General features: G+C 54.1%; 1 protein-coding gene across 1 annotated transcript; it reads left to right on the top strand.

The window, feature by feature from the left end:
- The first annotated feature begins 2,013 nt into the window (after positions 1-2,013).
- On the top strand, positions 2,014-20,010 carry LOC117641123. Its single transcript, XM_034378236.1, has 6 exons — positions 2,014-2,187; positions 12,881-13,176; positions 13,824-14,924; positions 15,414-15,695; positions 16,553-16,865; positions 17,792-20,010. Exons 3-5 carry the CDS (start codon positions 14,323-14,325, stop codon positions 16,581-16,583), a joined length of 915 nt encoding a protein of 304 aa, XP_034234127.1. The 5' UTR covers positions 2,014-2,187; positions 12,881-13,176; positions 13,824-14,322; the 3' UTR covers positions 16,584-16,865; positions 17,792-20,010.
- The last annotated feature ends 3,321 nt before the right edge of the window (positions 20,011-23,331 follow it).

The following is a 23,331-nucleotide window of genomic DNA, read 5'->3' as shown; positions in this document are numbered from 1 at the left end:
TTCTCACAGTGTGTTCAATGTGCGAGTATTTTTTTCCCTTCCTATGTGACAACCCTGCCTGCCGTGCCTTGCGTAAGGATGGTCTCTTGCGCGTGACGTAGTCCGCAGGCTCAATCCGACCAGACCAGGGGGGCGTCGCTCTGTCTTCGTCGCGCCCTGATGGGGCTGACGGGGCGCCGCGTGAGAGCGAGAGAGACAGAGCGATGACAGCACTCGGCGGCCAGGCGACGAGACTGCCGCGTCGGTGAGAAAAGTACACGGAGATAAGTGCCGTCTGTTCGGAAATAGGAAAAACAGGAAAAATAGGGAAAACAAACCACCCCGCCGCAGTCCTAATTTACCATCTCGCGAGAAGTTTGCGGACTCGATCGTCCCGGTCGCAAAGAAACTAAAACGAAAACCGTTTCCTGTCTCCGTTTCCCAGCGTGCGTTCGCTGCAGAGAGAGCAGGCGGAAAAGGCACTGTGAGCGACATGAAGTTGCAGCGGCGGCGGTGTGTTCCTTCCCGCGACACCGCGGCACTGTGCGAAAAAACCACAGTGAATCCCGTTAATTTTTTGCCGGGATTTACTGTAGTTCAGAACACAGGATTTACCGTGCCTGGCTACAGTATCTACTGTACCTGGTACAGGATATTCCGTACTCCACTCCTGTGGTACAGTAAATCCCGTACAACGTACAGTAGATCCTGTTAAAAAAGTACAGTAAATCCTGTACTCTGAGCTACAGTGATAGCTGTACTAATCACTACAGGATTTACTGTGATTTTTCCCACAGTGGGGGCGATCTAAGGTGAGCCACAACGTTTCGCCGGTCGAGTCGCGCAAGTGGCGCGTAACGGCGCCTGATTTATGGGCTGCCCTCGCTACTTACACCGTAATGCGCGGTGTCCGGCGAGTCCGATGACGAGTGTGATGCGAATGGAAAGCGCCAGCAGTCTGATTCCGAGAGTCGTTTTCGTCGCTCTGTCTCTCTCCCACCTATACGGGACGCCCCATAAGTGCGAGAGAGACAGCGCGACGAAAACGACTCTCGGAATCAGTCCACAGCGGCTCGGATCAACGTCGCCGTGGGCACGCGTGCGGGCGGGTTTCGAGCTGTACTCTGGTTGAACAACAGTCCAACGAAGGAGTTCTCTCCAAGCGCGTTGCCTACGCGTCTCCTAGCAGCCCTATCCTTCCGTTCTAAATGCTTGGTGGACTTCCCTCAGTACGCTGCAGGCGTGAGGGTGGAGTGAAGCGTGACGTGTGTCAGACCGCCTGCGAGACAGAGGGTAGGCAACCCCGAACGGCCTCGCGTTTGGCGGGCTGGCCTACCCTGCACTTCACAGGCGCTCCACCGAGTCGTTGTGTCGCTGTCTCTGTCGCACTCACATAAGTGCGAGGGGGCAGCGCCACGAACCGACTCTTTCGAACGGCGGTAGGCAACAGTGCGGGCTTTGGCCGCTTGAGCCGCTTGGGCGGTGGCGGCCGGCCAGGTGTCGGGTGTCTCCTTGCCGTGTGTACTGCGTCCTGGCCGGCGCGCTGCCCGCGGCAAGTCGCGGGGACCGAAAACAACGTGCTTCGAAGGGTCGCCAAGTCGGTCTACAAGCGGCGGATCGGCAAGAAGGTGTGGCGTACCAACAAGGAGGTCCGCGACATCACCGAGGTGCCACCCATCCTCAACTTCCATCGCTACCGGCGCGCCCAGTACGCCATGCACCGAGGGGGTAAACACTTCAAGAAATCGTGTACAGACTACTCGGTATTACGCTGTATTACGGGTGTATTACACGTGTATTACGGCCCTAAAATGCCCAAATTTGGCACATTTGACCCAAAAATGTTATTACGATCACGTGTATTACGCGTAATACACGGTTTTTGTGTACAGGGTATTACGCGAGTGGTTACCCCCTCGCCATGCACGTGGAGCGTGGCTCCGCGCCGCTGGCTACCCGGGCTGCCCAGCGCGCGTCGTCTCCGCGGAGGAGGCCCCGTGGCCGCACGAGGGATCGCCGCATGGACGCCGTCGTCAACGACATCGCAACTCTCGGCGTCCACAACTGGAGGGACGCCGCGATGGACCGGGACGCCTGGGCAGCTGCCTCCGTCGCCATCCTGAGGCAGCCGGACCCCCACGAGGAGCGCCGCGACGAGGCGAAAGCGAGGAAGCGCCGACGGACGGGTCAGCCGGACGCAGCGTAATGGTGAGCCGAACTGTTTCCAGCCTCACCTCGAGTCTGCCTGCACTGAAAATCTATCGGCGTGACTTCGTGCCGCTGCAGGGGCGTGAATTAAGTGTCACGCCATTAAACGGCATGACAGAAAAGTCACGCCAAAAATCGGCGTGACTGAAAAATTCACGCCCTTTGAAATATTTGGAGGGGGCACCGCGTTATGTTTCGGCTCCGGCTACGAACATAGGGAAGGAGCGTGTTTAAAATCCTGGTTTTAAAACGATTTTTAATATTAATTAAATGTGACTGGCACAGCACTGCACTGATCGCATGGTCGCCGCGGTGCTTCGCGCATCGCAGGTTGATGGCATCACCGCAGAGGTGCGCGGCAAGCGGCGCAAGCGGCAACGGCAAGCACCCACAATATGCCCGTACGGGTGCGAGAGAGACAGACCGACGAGAGCATTGCTCGGAATCAGTCTGCTGCTGCACTGAGACACACCCCTAAATCAAGGCAAGCCTGGTGGGCAAGCCTTGCAAGGACGCCCTGCCGCCCTGCCAGTGTACCGGAGTCTCCAGGCTGACGTCCCACGGTGGGCTAGAAAAGTGGCGCTGGCGGCCAAAACTCTAGACGCGTTTTGACCTCCAGAGTCGCTAAATGGGTCTCGAACCGAGCGTGTGACCCCACCAATGGATTGCTCTCCGAACGAAGAATCGATATTGGTGGGGTCACACGTTCGGTTCCAGTCGTATTCAGGGACTCTGGAGCTCAAAACGCGTCTTGAGTTTTGGCCGCTTGCACCGCTATTCTGGCCCACTGTGCGTCCCAGGGCTGTGGAGTCTCCTGAACGCCCGGAGGCGTGGCCGTCATTTCCATAGGGATACGCCGCCGCCGCGCAGAGTGGATCTCGGCCCCGACGAGAGCCCCGCCATGGCAGCGAGAGCCTCTGAGAGGTTCGCAACTCGGCGGTCGGCCGTGCGTTGTGGCCTTGCCTATGTCAGTGTCGCAGGCGCTCCAGCCAGGCGCCCAGGGTAGGCAACGCGCCGCGACCGCGAGCGTTGCGGGCTTGCCTACGCCAGTGTCGCAGGCGCTCTAGAGGCCGCAGGGCTCTAGTGTAGCGTTTCTGTGCAGTGGTGCCGTTTAGGGTATACGCGGTCATACGCCGTATGACCTATAAATGAAATCAAGGGTATCGTATAACCTATAATTTTTTGGAGGTCATACGCAGGTATACGCGTATAACCTCGCTGAAATGGCGATATTTGCCCGGCGGACCAGCCGAAAAGTGCCATTGTCGGGGTTTCCCAGGGTGCGGGGCCAGCTGGGGCGACGCAGGGCGACGCGGGAAACTCCCGGGCGGCCCGGCATTATTGGAGTCTATGTAGCTTGACCCACCCCAAAGTTGACCTACCTATATATTAATTAATAAAAATATTAATATAAATATTAGAATATAAATATGGGAATATAAATAGGAGTAATATAAATATTACCAAAAAAAGTTGACCCACCCCACAGTTGACCTACCCTATATTTTTGACTTGACCGACGAAGCGCGACGGCCTCGCGGCAGGGGAAGCGCGACAGTGTCGCGGCAGGGGAAGCGCGAAAGTGTCGCGGCAGGGGAAGCGCGACGGCATCGCAGCAGGGGAAGCGCGACGGCCTCGCGGCAAGGGAAGCGCGACAGTGTCGCGGCAGGGGAAGCGCGACAGTGTCGCGGCAGGGGAAGCGCGACAGTGTCGCGACAAAGGAAGCGCGACAGTGTCGCGGCAGGGGAAGCGCGACAGTGTCGCGGCAGGGGAAGCGCGACAGTGTCGCGGCAAAGGAAGCGCGACAGTGTCGCGGCAGGGGAAGCGCGCCAGTGTCGCGGCAGGGGAAGCACGACAGTGTCGCGGCAGGGGAAGCGCGACAGTGTCGCGGCAGGGGAAGCGCGACGGCCTCGCAGCAGGGGAAGCGCGACAATGTCGCGGCAAAGGAAGCGCGACAGTGTCGCGGCAGGGGAAGCGCGACAGTGTCGCGGCAGGGGAAGCGCGACGGCCTCGCGGCCAGGGCCCCCGGAAGTACTTTCTGGTGGGGGGGGGGCGAAATTTTTATGAAAAATGGTTGGGTTGCCTACCGTTAAGGGGCAACACCCAATACGGTTTAGACTTCTCTAATAGTGTTCCAAATCCAGCAAACGAAGCGAGCTTAAAGCGAAAATTCACACAATACTAGACTTCAACACAACTTTTGCCATTTTTAGAGCTTAATCACACGCTTTATTGGTGGGCGAAGCGAGCCAAACGGCAAAATAATGGAGGAAAACTAAGAAAACCTGCGAGCGAAGCGAGCAAGAAGCCAAAAATCAAAGAATTTGCGACTTTGCTATATTTTTCCCTCTATTTTGAGCTCAAAATGGCACTTTAGTGTCTGAAAGTGGGGGGGGGGCCGCGCTGCCAAACAGCGAGGCTGTGCCAGCGTCAAACAGCGAGGCTGTGCCAGCGTCAAACAGCGAGGCCGTGCCAGCGTCAAACAGCGAGGCTGTGCCAGCGTCAAACAGCGAGGCTGTGCCAGCGTCAAACAGCGAGGCTGTGCCAGCGTCAAACAGCGAGGCTGTGCCAGCCTCACACAGCGAGCCTGTGCCAGCGTCAAACAGCGAGGCTGTGCCAGCGTCAAACAGCGAGGCTGTGCCAGCGTCAAACAGCGAGGCTGTGCCAGCGTCAAACAGCGAGGCTGTGCCAGCGTCAAACAGCGAGGCTGTGCCAGCGTCAAACAGCGAGGCTGTGCCAGCGTCAAACAGCGAGGCTGTGCCAGCGTCAAACAGCGAGGCTGTGCCAGCCTCACACTGCGAGGCTGTGCCAGCCCAACACAGCGAGGCTGTGCCAGCGTCAAACAGCGAGGCTGTGCCAGCGTCAAACAGCGAGGCTGTGCCAGCGTCAAACAGCGAGGCTGTGCCAGCGTCAAACAGCGAGGCTGTGCCAGCGTCAAACAGCGAGGCTGTGCCAGCCTCAAACAGCGAGGCTGTGCCAGCGTCAAACAGCGAGGCTGTGCCAGCGTCAAACAGCGAGGCTGTGCCAGCCTCACACAGCGAGGCTGTGCCAGCGTCAAACAGCGAGGCTGTGCCAGCGTCAAACTGCGAGCCTGTGCCAGCCTCACACAGCGAGGCTGTGCCAGCGTTAAACAGCGAGGCTGTGCCAGCCTCACACAGCGAGGCTCTGCCAGCGTCAAACAGCGAGGCTGTGCCAGCGTCAAACAGCGAGGCTGTGCCGGCGTCAAACAGCGAGGCTGTGCCAGCCTCACACAGCGAGGCTGTGCCGGCGTCAAACAGCGAGGCTGTGCCTGCCTCACACAGCGAGGCTGTGCCAGCGTCAAACAGCGAGGCTGTGCCAGCGTCAAACAGCGAGGCTGTGCCAGCGTCAAATAGCGAGGCTGTGCCAGCCTCACACAGCGAGGCTGTGCCAGCGTCAAACAGCGAGGCTGTGCCAGCGTCAAACAGCGAGGCTGTGCCAGCCTCACACAGCGAGGCTGTGCCGGCGTCAAACAGCGAGGCTGTGCCAGCGTCAAACAGCGAGGCTGTGCCAGCCTCACACAGCGAGGCTGTGCCAGCGTTAAACAGCGAGGCTGTGCCAGCCTCACACAGCGAGGCTCTGCCAGCGTCAAACAGCGAGGCTGTGCCAGCGTCAAACAGCGAGGCTGTGCCGGCGTCAAACAGCGAGGCTGTGCCAGCCTCACACAGCGAGGCTGTGCCGGCGTCAAACAGCGAGGCTGTGCCTGCCTCACACAGCGAGGCTGTGCCAGCGTCAAACAGCGAGGCTGTGCCAGCGTCAAACAGCGAGGCTGTGCCAGCGTCAAATAGCGAGGCTGTGCCAGCCTCACACTGCAAGGCTGTGCCTGCGTCAAACAGCGAGGCTGTGCCAGCGTCAAACAGCGAGGCTGTGCCAGCGTCAAACAGCGAGGCTGTGCCAACCTCACACTGCAAGGCTGTGCCAGCCTCACACTGCGAGGCTGTGCCAGCCTCACACAGCGAGGTTGTGCCAGCCTCACTCAGCGAGGCTGTGCCAGCGTAAAACAGCGAGGCTGTGCCAGCCTCACACAGCGAGGCTGTGCCAGCGTCAAACAGCGAGGCTGTGCCAGCCTAACACAGCGAGGCTGTGCCAGCCTCACACTGCGAGGCTGTGCCAGCCTAACACAGCGAGGCTGTGCCAGCCTCACACTGCGAGGCTGTGCCAGCCTCACACAGCGAGGCTGTGCCAGCCTCACACAGCGAGGCTGTGCCAGCCTCACACAGCGAGGCTCTGCCAGCCTCACACAGCGAGGCTGTGCCAGCGTCAAACAGCGAGGCTGTGCCAGCGTCAAACAGCGAGGCTGTGCCAGCGTCAAACAGCGAGGCTGTGCCAGCCTCACACAGCGAGGCTGTGCCAGCGTCAAACAGCGAGGCTGTGCCAGCGTCAAACAGCGAGGCTGTGCCAGCGTCAAACACACTGAAAAAAAATTTCAGTATATCCAACAGACATAACATTTTTTCTTACTGAACCGTACAGTAGAATATCGTTAGCTGGGAATTCAAGTAGATTTTACGGAACGGCAATTCCGTAGACGCTACTACAAAATTGTTGTGGATGCTACTGGTCGCGTACAGTAAATGGGACTGCTGGCCAAAAGGAGTCGGGGGAGGGGGCGCACCCAGCCTCACCCCACCCCCAATCCCCTTCCCCTTCCACACTCGTCAATCCTAGCTTTCGACTTGGCTCGCTGCGACGAACTGCGACGGCCACGACTCGGAGTTGAACCCGGGCCGCCCGATCACAGAGCCATGACTGTACCACTCAGTCATGCCTGCGCGTTGGAGGCAGTGCATCCGGAGATGGTACACAAGCACGTCTGTGTCGGTGCGGCCCGGACAAAAGCGCGCCAGTGCGTCTCCAAAGGAGCGAGGGAGGGGGTAGCGCGCGGGTGGAGCCGAGGGCTCCGGCGGGGGTGAGGAGGTGTAGGGTGGGGGGCCCGACGACTAAGGTGCAGTAGCATCCACCGGACTGAAGTAGCATTTACTGTACGGCGCGCACTGAACTGTTCAGTAGAATCTACTGCCACTCAAACAGTAGCTTGTATTGCGCGCTCCATACAACATACTGCTGAGGGGTCTACTGAACGCGTTCAGTAGAATCTACTGAAACAGTTTTTTCAGTGCAGCGAGGCTGTGCCAGCGTCAAACAGCGAGGCTGTGCCAGCTTCGAACAGCGAGGCTGTGCCAGCCTCACACAGCGAGGCTGTGCCAGCTTCGAACAGCGAGGCTGTGCCAGCGTCAAACAGCGAGGCCGTGCCAGCGTCAAACAGCGAGGCCGTGCCAGCGTCAAACAGCGAGGCTGTGCCAGCGTCAAACAGCGAGGCTGTGCCAGCGTCAAACAGCGAGGCTGTGCCAGCGTCAAACAGCGAGGCTGCGCCAGCGTCAAACAGCGAGGCTGTGCCAGCGTCAAACAGTGAGGCTGTGCCAGCGTCCGCGGCAAGGGAAGCGCGACGGCCTCGCGGCAAGGGAAGCGCGACGGCCTCGCGGCAGGGAAAGCGCGACAGTGTCGCGGCAGGGGAAGCGCGACAGTGTCGCGGCAGGGGAAGTGCGACAGTGTCGCGGCAAAGGCAGCGCGACAGTGTCGCGGCAGGGGAAGCGCGACAGTGTCGCGGCAAATGAAGCGCGACGGCCTCGCAGCAGGGGAAGCGCGACAGTGTCGCGGCAGGAGAAGCGCGACAGTGTCGCGGCAGGGGAAGCGCGACGGCCTCGCAGCAGGGGAAGCGCGACGGCCTCGCGGCAGGGGAAGCGCGACAGTGTCGCGGCAGGGGGAAGCGCGATGACGTCGCGGCAGGTGAAGCGTGACAGTGTCCCAGTGACAGTAGACGATACTTCAAAAAAAATTATAATAAAAATATAGGGTAGGTCAACTGTGGGGTAGGTCAACCTTTTTTGTTAATATTTATAACACTATTATTTATAGTCCCATATTTTTATTCAAATATTTATATTTATATTTTTATTAATAAATATATTGGTATGTCAACTGTGAGGTAGGTCGAATGAACAGCCCCGCATTATTGTGCTGATGCTCTGGCAGCATGTGAAAGAGGAGAGTTCAAAGGAACGAAACTGTCAGACAGGCCACAGCAATCTTGTGTTGATAGGTCAGCTTTTATTGACCGCCTCTCAGAATGTATGACAGCCAGGCTTTCCGAAAGTGGGGTAGACCCAACGCCTGAAGACGTTCCAATCTCTCTTTGAGAAACTGTAAACCTTGCAGATTTCACCTATATCCGCGTATCCCTTTTTCGATCGATAAAACAACACACTAGGTGAAATCTGCAAGGTTTACAGTTTCTCAAAGAGAGATTGGAACGTCTTCAGGCGTTGGGTCTACCCCACTTTCGGAAAGCCTGGCTGTCATACATTCTGAGAGGCGGTCAATAAAAGCTGACCTATCAACACAAGATTGCTGTGGCCTGTCTGACAGTTTCGTTCCTTTGAACTCTCCTCTTTCACATGCTGCCAGAGCATCAGCACAATAATGCCGGGCCGCCCGGGAGTTTCCCGCGTCGCCCTGCGTCGCCCCAGCTGGCCCCGCACCCTGGGAAACCCCGACAATGGCACTTTTCGGCTGGTCCGCCGGGCAAATATCGCCATTTCAGCGAGGTTATACGCGTATACCTGCGTATGACCTCCAAAAAATTATAGGTTATACGATACCCTTGATTTCATTTATAGGTCATACGGCGTATGACCGCGTATACCCTAAACGGCACCACTGCACAGAAACGCTACACTAGAGCCCTGCGGCCTCTAGAGCGCCTGCGACACTGGCGTAGGCAAGCCCGCAACGCTCGCGGTCGCGGCGCGTTGCCTACCCTGGGCGCCTGGCTGGAGCGCCTGCGACACTGACATAGGCAAGGCCACAACGCACGGCCGACCGCCGAGTTGCGAACCTCTCAGAGGCTCTCGCTGCCATGGCGGGGCTCTCGTCGGGGCCGAGATCCACTCTGCGCGGCGGCGGCGTATCCCTATGGAAATGACGGCCACGCCTCCGGGCGTTCAGGAGACTCCACAGCCCTGGGACGCACAGTGGGCCAGAATAGCGGTGCAAGCGGCCAAAACTCAAGATGCGTTTTGAGCTCCAGAGTCCCTGAATACGACTGGAACCGAACGTGTGACCCCACCAATATCGATTCTTCGTTCGGAGAGCAATCCATTGGTGGGGTCACACGCTCGGTTCGAGACCCATTTAGCGACTCTGGAGGTCAAAACGCGTCTAGAGTTTTGGCCGCCAGCGCCACTTTTCTAGCCCACCGTGGGACGTCAGCCTGGAGACTCCGGTACACTGGCAGGGCGGCAGGGCGTCCTTGCAAGGCTTGCCCACCAGGCTTGCCTTGATTTAGGGGTGTGTCTCAGTGCAGCAGCAGACTGATTCCGAGCAATGCTCTCGTCGGTCTGTCTCTCTCGCACCCGTACGGGCATATTGTGGGTGCTTGCCGTTGCCGCTTGCGCCGCTTGCCGCGCACCTCTGCGGTGATGCCATCAACCTGCGATGCGCGAAGCACCGCGGCGACCATGCGATCAGTGCAGTGCTGTGCCAGTCACATTTAATTAATATTAAAAATCGTTTTAAAACCAGGATTTTAAACACGCTCCTTCCCTATGTTCGTAGCCGGAGCCGAAACATGCGCCGCCGGAGGCAAACAACTCGTTCGTCCACGATGTCCCTGTGCTGCAGCCAAACAGTCCTTCTCGACGTGCGGAGCGCTCGTGCGCGCCCTCTTTGCGCGCTGCGCGCCGCCGGAGAGATTCCCTGCATCGTGGGCTTATCCTCCACGGACGCGGTCTCCATGGGCTAGTCCATCTCCTACGACAAGCGGGCCGGGCCTCCAGAGGGAACGCGTCATAGGCGAGCTCATTGTTGCCGGAAAAGTACGCCGAGATCGAAAGTGTGCAGCCGGGCAATGTCACAATGCAAGTGTGCCGTCTCGCGCTGATCACGTAGGACGCAAAGAAGTGGGCCACCAAGGCACGGTCCTCACGGGGGGAAGTGGGGAGGGGAAGGGGAATTGATCTACTGGGCAGTGACGGAGAGGTTGGAAAATACAGCGACATTTAATCACGCATTGATCGGTCATTCGGCCTCCGTAGGGGGCGCGCGCGCTTAGCTTGAGGCTCGGCCGCTGTGTCGGTGGGGGTCTCCACCCACTCCTCAGCGTCGGCCAGCGTGCTGAAGCGCTGTCGAAGTGCATCGCGTCGCAGGGCGACGTCGCGGAGGCCCTGCACGAAGAATGGGATAAGGAGATGGGTTTGCAGATTGGCGCGACCCGCTGCTGCCTGAAGTCGCAGCCGGAAGGAGCGCGTGGTCTCCGTCCGGCCCTGTGTACATGAGCGGACGGACGCGGCGATCGTGTGCCACGACGGGCGCCGCCCGAAAGCGTCCATGAAGGCGTCGTCCAGTTCTGCGAACGATTGACGCCGCTCCTCAGGCAGCGTCGTGAAGAACGTTCGCGCAGCGCCGCTCAGGCAGGAAGCACGGGCGATGGCCGCCGTGGTGGCGTCCTGCTCTCCTAGCACAATGGTGGCTTGCGCCCGAAGCTCGGCGTAGTCCCAACTACCTTCATAAGGTAAAAAATCAATTGTGGGTCACATTTTTGAAAATTCCAAATTGAGGCCTCTAGTTCTGACCTGGTGACAAAAGTGCATGTGCGGCCTTTAACTATGGTCCTTGGACTGTTTTGCATCATAGTAGCCCCGTCTATCATCCTTATTTACTAAGCTGTGGCTGTTTTAAAAATAGTCTGTTTTGGCCCACAATTGATTTTTGGAACCAGTTGTGGGTCAGCGTTGTAGGAAGATCAAATTTGGATATGCTTTGCTTAAATACGTGAGGAATTCACTTTTGAATTTATTTTTCGGAATCCTGAAAACTGCAGAATCTGTAGCACAATGAATCAATTGTGGGTCATATCAATTGTGGGTCATTTCGTCTTTTTGCTTGTAAATTGACCACTTTTGCAAGATATTTCCTTATTTTCATTAATGAAAGGTCCCTGGTTCTCAATAAACCAAGCACGCCCGTTTTTCACTCAACGAGGAAAATTACTTAAACAGGCTAATTTCACTGTGAGACAGATGTGAGTTAAACGTCCTGGAACGTCCTGGACACCAAACTTCTATAGCACTTGCAAGGCCGCCGGTGAGGTAGCAGCTGGAGAAAGGCCACCTTCCGGGCGCTATGTAAGCCCCGCAATGCCCCCCCCCCTCCCCAACAAAAAAAGCCTTTTGGCAGACTGGAAGTAAGAGCTAGCGTTGTCATTCAGGGCTGAAGCCTAAGCTTAACATAACCTTCGCATCGTAGTACTAAATGTGACAGAGCAGAAAAATGGACTCTACTGTGATACATCAGTCATTCAGAAGCGCAGAAAACAAATAAAATATCAGAAAACTACCGTAAAATTCGTCTAAAATACTGGGTCTGACTTGGTAGCGAACGCTACTTTGCCATCACCCGCGCACCATGGCATCGAATAATTTCGACTGTATAATGGTAAATTTATGTTCCCTGACCTATTATGAACCTAAATCAGCAAGGGCGTCCCGTTTCACCTCGTAATAGCTTCACGGTGGCAATTTGAAAAACACACGATTTTTCGTCTCGTTGGATGGGCGCCATTTTCACAACTTTTGGAAGGGCCTTCCTTTGAAGCCTCATAGGAGCCGTTACAGACGTCGCTCGGACATACACGCTATTTGGGGAGACAAAGAAAGGTTGGAGGAAGGTCTGCCGCGAAGTTCAAATCGATTCAGTCTCCGTCGTGTCTGCGGTGACCCGTCGAAAAAAATGACCCACAATTGATTCGTGACCCACAATTGATTTTTTACCTTACTGCGGGAGGCGAGGGACGGGACCGCGCGACGGGCCGGCCACTCCGCCGTGGTGGCGAGCCGCGGGCTGCACGGCTGGAGCATTCGGCGCCGGCTGGACCGGGGCGGCCAGTGGCGCGGCGCGCGGCGGGGCGGGGGGCGGCAAGTTGGCACGGCATGCCCCTGCGGCGGCCTGTGCTTGGGCCAGGGCGGCCTCGACCTCGCGACGCAGCTCCGTGAGCCGCTGCATTACGACGGCCTCCAGTGCAGCCTGGTCCTGCATGGCTACGACGGGAACCTGCGGGTCAGGTAAAGCGACGGCAGCAGGCGGCGTCTGGGGGCGCAGCACTGGGGGCGTCGCTGGACGACGGGGCTGCTGGGCGGCGGGCGGCCTGACGGTGGACGGCCCGACGGCGACGACTGGCTCAGTGACGGCGGACGCTCCGGTCGGCACAGCAGCGGGGGCAGTCGTCACGGGTGCGTCTGCGGTCTGCCCTGGTTGTCGCCGGGTTGCCCTCGTACCAACAATCGGTACCCGCGAGAGGGGGTGAGAGAAGGGGGGGGGGGTTATAATTGCACTTGCTCGAATGGCTTTAGCTGTCCCCGAGGGACCGTCGTGAAATCCCCTCACTAGTGCCCTCATGCCGAGGAACGGCGAGATAATTTGATGGCCCCGCGCTAAAGGCCCGTTGAGACCTAACAGCGCTGATGATGATGGTCTTACTTGTAGTGTGTGAAGTGCGTGGTTCGTAGGCGGCTGGAAAAAGTAAACGCGCGGCGGACGCCTGCAGCATGACTGCAGTCGAACTTGAACCAGATGCCTGTCTCTTTGTCTACCAACTCACGTGCTTGTTTTTGTCATGCAGGAAGGAATGCCAGGAGGGTGGCCGTGACCAAGGAGTAGGTTCACTCCACCTTGACCAACTGCAGGCCGCCGAAATAAAGGACCTGGGAGAGGACATCGCGGAGAGCAGCTGACCCAACTGAGCAGCGCGTCCGGGAGATCCTAACTGAAGCCGAGCTGGCCGACCGCCGGTCTTCGCAGTTTCTATGGCACCTGAAGGCCCTTCGCGGGACGTCTTTTCCAGTCCAACCTACTCCTCCCCCAGCTGTGGCTTCGTCGCTCGCCCGTCCAAGCGCAGGACACCATGGCCGTGCAGAGGTGTGTGCTCTTGGGCAAGCTCGCCGAGCTGGTTGACAAGGTCGACAAGGTGACCCGGCCACGCGGCCCGTGGAGTGGCTTCACTGGTAAAACTAAAGCGTAGTATTACCCTCTGCTTTCAAGCGTAATCAGTTTACGCTTGAAATCAAGCGTAACAGGCTCTCTGCCAACATGTCGCCTATCTTAGTGCATGGGTGAATTTCTAGTCTAAGCTTCATTTCAAGCGTAACGCCTTCAAGCGTAACTTTGTGCTTGACTCAAGCATAGAGTTACGCTTTGGTTTTACCAGTGTTCTGGCCGCTCTCGCCCTGTTCAAGGAGTCGCGGTCGCGGTCTAAGTCGCGGTCGGAGTCTGCGCCGTGATTTCACCTGGCGTTTCGCCATTGCCGACGTCAGCCTGCCAATCCTAAGCTCAGATTTCCTGGCGCACTTCCACCATGTGCCGGACCACCGTGAGCATCGCCTCCTGGAGTTAACGACCGGCCTGAGCACGCCACCGCGCTCTTGCCCGCCGCGCCCTCGTTCGCGGACGCCGTCATGGACACCACACTCCCGGCCCCGCCGTCGACGCCGAGCTCCAGGCCCTGCTCGTGGACCCCTCATCATTTTCCCTGAGCATGTTTGCCGATTTTGCGATTGCCCCAACAGCTCGCAGCGCCCGGACGACCGTCATCGGTCGGGCAACCGCACTGGTAACCGGCACCAATGGCCGCCGTTCGGAAAACGACAAATAGCCGCGTCGACGGGCGCCACACCGGTTACCATCGCCTCCACCGCCCCCCCCCCACGCAGCACCTCAACGCGGCCCTGCGGCGCCCGGCCCCGGAACGCCCCTCCGTGTCACGTGGTTCGCTGACGAGCTCCTCGACGCCCGGAAGTGCCACTTCCTGCTGGACACCGGCTCCGAGTTTACGGTAGTACGGCATGGCCTGTTGCCCCCGTGCCTGCCCCCAGCATGCAGGTGCAGGGCGCGTTCGAGAAGGGCCCTTCCGCCGCGCTCCGCGGCCCCCGCTGCGTCTCTACCGCTGTGTGACGGCTGTCGTCACGGGCGTCGAACTGGCCGTCACCTGCTTCGAGGGCGCCATTTACGAGCAGTGCCTTCTCGGGGGCGACTTCTTGGTCGCTCACGTGGCCAATCTAGACGCCGATGGGGAACGCCTGCTGCTGCGCGACGGCCGCGTCGTCCCACCGCACGGTGCTGCCGCCTCGCTCCAGCGCCACCGTCTACGTGTCGGCCAGTGGTGGAGACTTGCTTGAAGTACCCGCTGCCGACGGCTACCCTCAACTGCCGCGGGCGCCTCCCAACCCCTTGGCCGACGGTGGCGGCCGTGTCCTGGTGGTGACCGTGTGCAGCGACGCCGACCGGCCGCTGACGCTCCGCCGCGGTACCCACATCGGCAACCTGCACGTGTCGGCACTACTCCCGGCCCACATCCGCGCGATAATGGCTGAGGACGCCGGCGCTACCCCGGCTGCGGAACTCCCCGCACCCCTGCTGGCCCTGCTGGACTCCTGCACCGCCGCTCTCTCCGAGGGCGGTGAGATCGGGCACTGCACACTCGTCGAGCACGACATCGACACCGTAGATTCGGTACCCATGAAGCAGGCACCGAGGCGGCTTGGCTTCCACCAGCAACAGACGGCGGACAACAGCATCCGAGAGATGACGGAGCAGGACGTCATGGAGCAGTCGCACTCGCCCTGGGCCTCGCTGATTGCCACGCCGCGGGACAAGACGCAGATCCGCAGGTTTGTCTGCCTTGCGCAGTAGCAAGCCCGGTTTGTGACCAACTTCGCCGGCATCGCCGCGCCATCCACGCGATGCTCTCGCAGGACGTGCCCTTCACCTGGATAACCGAGGCGCCTGGTGGACGCTGACACACCGACGGCCGTGGACTTCCGTGCGGCCCAGGTCGCGGACCCGGACATCGGCCCCATCCTGCGCGCCGTGGAGGACGGCATTCACTGGGAATCCGGAAATGTGGCGTCACGTTCGTTTGAATTTTCTGTCACATTCATTTGAATTTTCTGTCTCATTCGTTTGAATGTGAATCCAGCCTCGTCCAGGCCCGGAACCAGCCGATTCGCCTTCAAACGAATGTGACACAGTATTGAAACGAGCGTGACACGATTCACGTTTAAACGAACGTGACGTCACATTCCTGGATTCCCAGTGTTCGGCCCAGCAAAGAGTCGGTCAGTAACGCCGGTGTACCCACGAAGGCCCTGTGGTTACAGTGGCAGTCGCTGGAGCTCCGCGACAACCTGCTGTGGCGCCGCTTCGTGGACGACCGAGACCGCGTCACCCACCAGCTCGTCCCCGCTGTACTCCGCACGCTGCACGACGCCCCTGGCACCGGCGGCCACCTTGACCACGACAAGACGATCGCCAAGGTGCGGGCCCACTTCTACTGGCCAGCCCTCTACCAGGAGGTCAAGCTGTGGTGCCTGTCCTGTCCTGCGCGTTGTGCCGCGTCAAGAAGGGTCCTCCCCGCCGCACCCGGGCCGTCACTACAGGACGTATGTGAATAACTCCAGGCCAAAGTGGACCGAAATCTATTTGGTTCTGGTTCAAACTTTGTGGGTTCAAAGGGTACCACTAGGACCTATCATCCCTGAAAGGAAAGTTGACTAGCTCAATCAACACCAGAGATATTGACAATTTTCTAAATTTGACAAATTTAGCGGAAAAATGTCGCTTTCTGCATTTATGATAGTAAAAACTGTTTGCACATTCCTGTCTTGTGTTTCTTCTTTCTAGTCATATTAAAGAGAGTGAAAATGACTAGAGACAATTGTAAGTACTTTGCTTTGTCTGGCGTACACGAGCAATTTTTTCCAAAAGTATCGCAACTGTTATCCCCAAAGTACTCCACCTTGGATTTGACCCAAATATGTCTCATTTCACTCCTTTTATTTGCTCGTGTAGGCCAAACCAAGCAAAGCACACAAAATTGTATCTAGTCATTTTTACTCTCTTTAATATGACTAGAAAGAAGAAACACAAGACAGGAATGTGCAAACAGTTTTTACTATCAAAAATGCACAAAGCGACATTTTTCCGCTAAATTTGTCAAATTTAGAAAATTGTCAATATCTCTGGTGTTGATTAAGTTAGCCAACTTTCCATTCAGGGTTGATAGGTCCTAGTGGTACCCTTTGAACTGGTCCCGTTTCCTCTCGCCCTCCGCGGAAAGGGCCCGCTTGCCTCCAAGGAGCGGTGCGACGTGCGCGCCAAGCGCCCGTCCTTCGCCGTCGGGGACTCCGTGTGGCTCTACGACCCAAGCGTCGTATGGGCCTCAACCCCAAACTACAGTGCTGGTGGTCCGGACCGTACCGGATCGTCGAGTAACGTTTGCCCGTTCTGTGTGTTGCAGCATCCTGGCCGTCGAGGCGGACGTGCCCTAGCTCGCCATCAAGTCCGGCAGCTCGGCCCAAAGCGCTCTCCTAGCGCTTCGCCGTCCTGGGCACCATGCTCTACTTGAGCACCACCGGCGACGTGCACTACGACATCGACGACGAGCACATACGTTCTGTAGTGACGGTGCGAAACAATTCTCGGCGCAGCGTGGCGAGCAACTGTTACACCGAGCCGACTTACCAGGGCGACCCCACCCCTCATCCACTCGAACAGCTCTGAGTATTGGGTGTCGAGCGCGGATACGGCATTTTTACGCTGCAGTGAGTTACGTTAGTATTATCGTTTGCATGGCACCTGCAGTGCATTCCCATCACAATTGCCGTCACAAGATCCCATCTTCCCTTCCCCTTTCACACGCACACACATTCATTCATTCACTCACTCACTCACTCATTCTTTCGCTCACATACTGCCAACATACCTGTATGCTGACACTGGGTGTAATGGTCCACCATTGAGCTCCTCCACCTGGAAATAGTTGTACACATTCACTATGTCCTGCTGCCTTTGGCTGTTAAAAGATCTCCCTCTATTGTTCGTATAGCCCTGGGTGGAGATGGGCTTGTTCACTCGCGCAGCCTTTTTGCGATGAAGCACGTTTCTTCGAGCCCTTAGCCCCATTATGACACTCCAGTCACTCACTAAGCACTCACTAATCACTCGACGTCAACTCCCTTTCCCTTCACTTCACTTCACCTCACTTCAGTTCACTTCACTTCACCTCACTTCAGTTCACTTCACTTCACCTCACTTCACTTCAGTTCACTTCTCTATATACGCTCACTTCTCACTCTTTCTTAATCAATTGCTGTGTCAAATGGACCAACAAGCAACAACTGGCTGGAAGGGCGTGCCAACATTACACTTTTGCAATTAACGTTGATTCCGTATCGTAAACGGCTAGAGATAGAAAAGTTATGCATAAGGATGACTCCATCTAAAATTTAATTTAAGATGGGTTCATCCCCATGTATAACTTTTCTATCTCTAGCCGTTTACAAGATACAGAATTAACGTTAATTGCAAAAGCGTAATGTTTGTACGCCCTGCAAGTGACGTCCTACCAAATTTCCTGCCCCCTCCCCTCCCCCCGCCCCTCCTCCTCTTTTCTTCTTCTCTCTCCAATCGCGGTCCTTATCCAGAGCTCGAGTTGTGTTGATCAGTAAAATTGATGCAATCAATTGACGTGTTCCAGGGGCATTGCTGCTACAATTTCTACGAGACTGTCTTCACGGCGGTACCGAACTGCGTGTTCCATCGGCTCCATCTTCAACGAGTACAACAATCTGGACGTGGAGATACGTGAGAGCTGCCTTCCCCCAGGACGCCCCTTCAAGATAAAAGCCGTGTTCGTCACTTGTCAGTTCTTCACCGAAGCATTTGCCACATGCCACGCACCCACCCACCGAACTACTACAGTATGGGATGCCAACGCCGCCCCCCGCTGTATGATTTCAGAAGTTTTCCCCTGTCTGCGACTACTTGGACCGCGCGGTGTGACATTCCCCGGGCAGACAAGTGTTGCTGCGCGGCAGTATAGGCAAATCTTTGAGACAGTATGCAGTCAGAATGTAATTGTTTTCAAATCACTTACTTCCCAGCTCATGACTTTATCATGTCTGTTATGTATCTATTTTAACATGTATGGATTCCAAGAGTTCTTTTCTAAAGTTCTGTTTGGGACTGTCAGGAGGTGTGTAATGCTAGCTAATGTATAGTAAGCAAGAAATGATCAGGTATCCTGTAAACTGCACAAACTAATGTTTGATTTCATTTTTTACTTTATCAAAAACCATGGAACAGTAATAATAACAAATATTTACAATACAACTGATATAACAAAACGTATCATGAAATGATGAATGCAGATGCAAAGCAGCAGCAACGAAATGGCTCAGTAGAAATGTCTGTCTAGAGGAGTGGGTCTTCTAGTAGATGGTTTTAAAGGGGGTAGCAAAAAAAAATTCTTTTAGGTGAAACTTCAAAAATGTTCAATAAAAATTTTACTTAAAAGAATTTTTTTTTCCAAAATGGATCCAGATATCGAATATCCCCTCCATAGGTGCTCAGGCAATACTATTTACTTCCTTCAGAAATTATTTTACCCCAATCAACAACTAAACCGTCTCCCCAAAAAATTACGCACATCAAAATAACTTGGTTTGTTCCTGAACATTCTTGGTCTATCTGTTATCTCTTTTATCTCATTTGGTAAACCTTTCAACAGAAGCGTTCCAATTTAGGAAGGATTAAGTTTAGCGAACCTGCCTCTAATTGCTATGTGATAGTAATTGTCCTCATTCCTGGTATTTTAATCATGCACATCACTGTTTAATGGGTTAGCAGTTTTATCGACTATGTACTAGATTGCTTGCATAATATACAGGCCAGGCTGAGTCAGTAGATCATTCTCCTTGAAGGCTGATCTACATGACTCACCATATGGACTATTTTAGTGCTATTCTCAGAGCTAATTTCTGCAGTCTAAACAATCTCATTTTGGAACCTTGGCTGGCAGAACCTCAAAGAAGCAGTCTATAACTTAAGTGGCTAAGAACAAGACATGGATCCCAAGGAATTTTGTATTATGTGCTTTTTCAACTACTTCTAGAGTGACACTAATGTTCAAGGCATCATCCTCTTTTTTGATTGAGAAGCACATATAGTTTGTCTTAGAAACGTTACTTACTAAATTGATTTCATTAAGAAAATCTGTTACTTTTTGAGCTATGGCTTCCATTTGCACATTCAGGCTTTTAGAATGACACTTTTTTTTCTCTTGAATAGATAAGACGATATCCAGGCACTTGCAATTCCTCTTATACCATCGTGATTTAACAGTACTATAAGTTTCTTGTGGTCTACACAATCAAATGCTCTAGACATGTCCAGGAACAAGCCTGCTATCTCGTCTTTTCTGTTTATGGCATTTGTTATTGTTTATAAGGCCAGGGCTTACAGCATCGCTACTAGATTTACTTTTCAGGAACCCAAATTGCTCACTACCTATTATGCAATTTTTATTGAGGAATTTTGTAAGAAGCCTTATGTAGAAAGCTGTTTCAAAGACTTAAGCAATCAGCGATAGTGGTCTATAATTATCAGGCATTGTTTTCTCCCCTTTTTTATAAATTGGCATAAGTTTGCTTTCTTTAAGTTTTGTTGGAAAAGTATCCTTCACAAATGACAGATTAATTAGATGAGCAAGTGGGTGTGCAACCTCATTTGCTATTTGTTGTAGGACGTTTGCAGATATTTTGTCCAGACCAATAGATTTTTTGTTTTTAACTGCACTATGATGGCAGTCACCTCCTCTGCTGTTACTAGTTCAAGATAAATTGTACAAGGATTTTGCTTGGAAATATTGTGGAATAGATTGGAATGTTAATAGTTTCATCACCAATTTTCACGTGATTTGACATCTTGATTCTTTCCTCCTTTGCGTAAAGGTATTTAACTATCTAACCATTTCTGGCCATGATATGTATGCTGCAGGTTGTGGGTGATGGGTAAACTGTTCCTGGCGATGGCCTGGTCTTGATAAGACAGGCTTGGTGGGTTCGATTCCCACTGACGGCCTCCTCTGCTCACAGCCTTCAGCAAACTATCAATCACTTAAAATCTAAAGTCGGTGCCCGTAGTTCATGAACGAGCCTCTACTCCGTTGTCTTACTTGACTATTACAAAACTCTCATGTCGAAATCATTTCTGTAAACACGATCCAAATGCAAGTTGAGCATCACAATCGATCAAATAAATAAATTCTCAACTATTCTTGTATTTAGTGTTTGTTTGTGCCTGCCTATCCTATCCTATCATCTTTTGCATCCTCTCACTATTCGCCACAGTCATATTATTCTGTGCTAAAATGAATGATGAAGGTGAATGCTGTGATTTATTGGAAAACAGGTCAATTCCAACATTTTCTTTATTTTCTAAAGTCAAGTAACATTTCAGTATTCCAGAGGTGATTCAATGTACACTACAGAGTTTCGACAAGGTGGTTTGATTATCACAATTTAAGAATAGAAGCTAAACAATATTGAGATTAAGATCTAAACAAGACCTCTAGTAATAACTGTTTAATGAATGGGCGTTGTCTGTATTCTTCACTTTCACTCACGTTCTATGGATGACAAGCTGATGAGCCCTTTTCCGAAATCACTTCAGAGCAAGAATCATAGCCAAGGCACGAGTATCGCTGGAGCAACTGTTTTCTTCAACGAATCAAGATTACCCTTAGGCAAATATTGATCACAACGCATACAAGAATGGAGCAGTAGAGAACATTTCAATTTTACAATCATTAGGGTTTTTTTAAAATCTTGAATAGTTCAGAAGTCCAAAGGTTTAGAATTATAATTGAAAAAGATATGAACTATTTTGCCACATAACTACAAACATAATTGTCAGTCATCCCTGGGATAAGTCAGGATCTTAAACGAAGGACATCTGTGTTTACCTTCGTCAACCACATCAACATGCAGTTTCTGTTTACTACGGTTTACTATAGCATTTTGCAAACAAACAACAACAAGAAAGGGGCCGTGGGGGCAGGACGGGGACGATACTTTGCCTTTCTTTTTGCCAAGTTGGCATTGCTTTCACAGCTCAACTTTTCCGAGAGGGCTGTGCCTTTCCCCTCTAGCTCTGGTCCAAATGGGCAGGTAGTGGGGGCGAAAGGCGCTGGAGGGACAGGAGGGGAAAGCGGCCACAGCCACGCCGAGGTTCATTCGGCCCCGTAAACTTTCGGTAGAACGACTATAACCCTGCGAAATCTCAGCCAGATCGGCCGAGCTGTTCAGGAGGAGTAGTGTACACACACAGACAGACAAAACTTTTCAACCGCACTGGAGTAACAGGCTTCGCTATCGCTCAGCCAACTAACAATTGTTACTCTCTTTTCTAGGTTTGGAAAAATCTCAGTCAATGGAAACATCCCAGTTAATAGCTGGAAGCAGTGTCTCTCCTTCTAGGTTTGGAAAAATCTCAGTCAATGGAAACATCCCAGTTAATAGCTGGAAGCAGTGTCTCTCCATCTGCTGCTGGTCAAGGTTCTCTTGACAATAACAACGTATCACCTGATGCAAGTTTACTTGGCAGTAATATACCAGTATCTACAAAGGCATTTGGAAAGAACTGATGAAACATCTTACCATATCTGATCTTGCTGCAACATGATTGGCTGAGCGGTAGCGAAGCCCGTTACTCCAGTGCGGTTGAAAAGTTTTGTCTGTCTGTCTGTGTGTGTGTCTGTGTGTGTGTGTTTGTGTGTACACTACTCCTGAACGGCTCGGCTGATCTGGCTGAGATTTTGCAGGCTTATAAGGTATGTTCTTGGCTCGGCACACGCGAAATTTCACTATCCTAGCTCAACTGGTTCAGTTTTTATAGCCGAAAAACACCTAAAAAACGGCAAAAAATCGAGTTGTCTGCAGGTAGATCACCTCTGTCTTTTAGAAAGGGGGGTCTGGGGGGCGGAGCCCCCCAGCCCCGACAAGTTAAAAAGCGACAAGGGTCAAGATCGTGTTGTCTGTAGATGAAGCAACTCTAACCAGAATTAAGGGGGGTCTGGGGGGCCAGCATGCAACAGACCGACGATGGACAAGCCAATGCCTGCCGAAGGCAGGCTAGCGCCGCAGGCCAAGGTAGGTACGCCAGGCGCGGATTGGAGGAACAGGCCGCGAGACATCGCGAAGCCTGTTACGACAAGACGCGGTCTGGCGTAAACCTACCTTGTATAGACACATACAGGGAGATTCATCATCTTGCCCATCACCTCTTGCATATTCACAAGAGAATTCTCAGTTACCCAAGTTCAAATCCAGGGTGTGGAAATCACAAGCACATAAGCACATTCATCTCCACCATGATAAGTACAAGTGCAGGAAGGGCCTTCTTCGCGATTCCTTCTCCACTTGATGGATCGACTGTCTTTCATGTACGGCCCCCGCTCTGTAGGCATCTTAATTCAGGTGTCTCAGAGTGAGCATGGCTTGCGGGCCGCATAGAGAGAGAGAGAAAGGCAAAGAGGAGAGATAGGAGATGAAATGAGTGAGGCGGCGAAGGTGTGACACGCCGGACTCGACCCAGCCGCACGGCAGCGGCGACGGCGGCGACTTAGGCTCTAGGCGCTACCTCCGCCGCACGGGCTGACTGTCTGTCCTTGTTCCTCCCATATTCCTCCTATGTTCGTGCCGCACGGTGGCCTAAGACTGATTCTGATGGTTCCTTTGCTGTCCTAACTTCAGGAGACTTCTGACAAGTGCGCGTACGCCGCCATTTCCGGCATGATCGAAGCCACGCTGCACGAGCCCTACGCCAACGCCAACAGCGACCGCCGCAAGACCGTTCGCTTTGTCAGCCAATGCCTCAGGAGCGCCTCAGTGAACGAAGCGCGCCTCACTGTAAAGTCCGAGGGGTGGCCGACTTCGATGTTCCTCGTACATCGGTCAAATGTTCCGAAAAATGTTCCCTGATGTTCCCAATGTTCTCATGTTCCCAGTATTTCTCGATGTTCCCAAATGTTCCAAAATGTTCCTTAATGTTCCAAAATGTTCCTTGTGTTCCTCTGGTTTATTATATCTTTTTTAGCCTGTCCCGTGTCAGGATGGTCGGATGCACACTCTCATTCGTAGTGCGAGACATCCGGTTGAAACTATGTCACGGTCGTTTGAGCATTGAGTCACATTCGTTTGGATGTGAATCGGCCAAAAATTACCTTGTTCACATCCA

The sequence above is a fragment of the Thrips palmi genome, unplaced genomic scaffold, assembly GCF_012932325.1.
Source record: "Thrips palmi isolate BJ-2018 unplaced genomic scaffold, TpBJ-2018v1 HiC_scaffold_15, whole genome shotgun sequence".
Lineage (NCBI taxonomy): Eukaryota > Metazoa > Arthropoda > Insecta > Thysanoptera > Thripidae > Thrips > Thrips palmi.
Note: the sequence above shows the minus strand (reverse complement) of the source record. Positions and strands in the feature narration are given on the sequence as shown.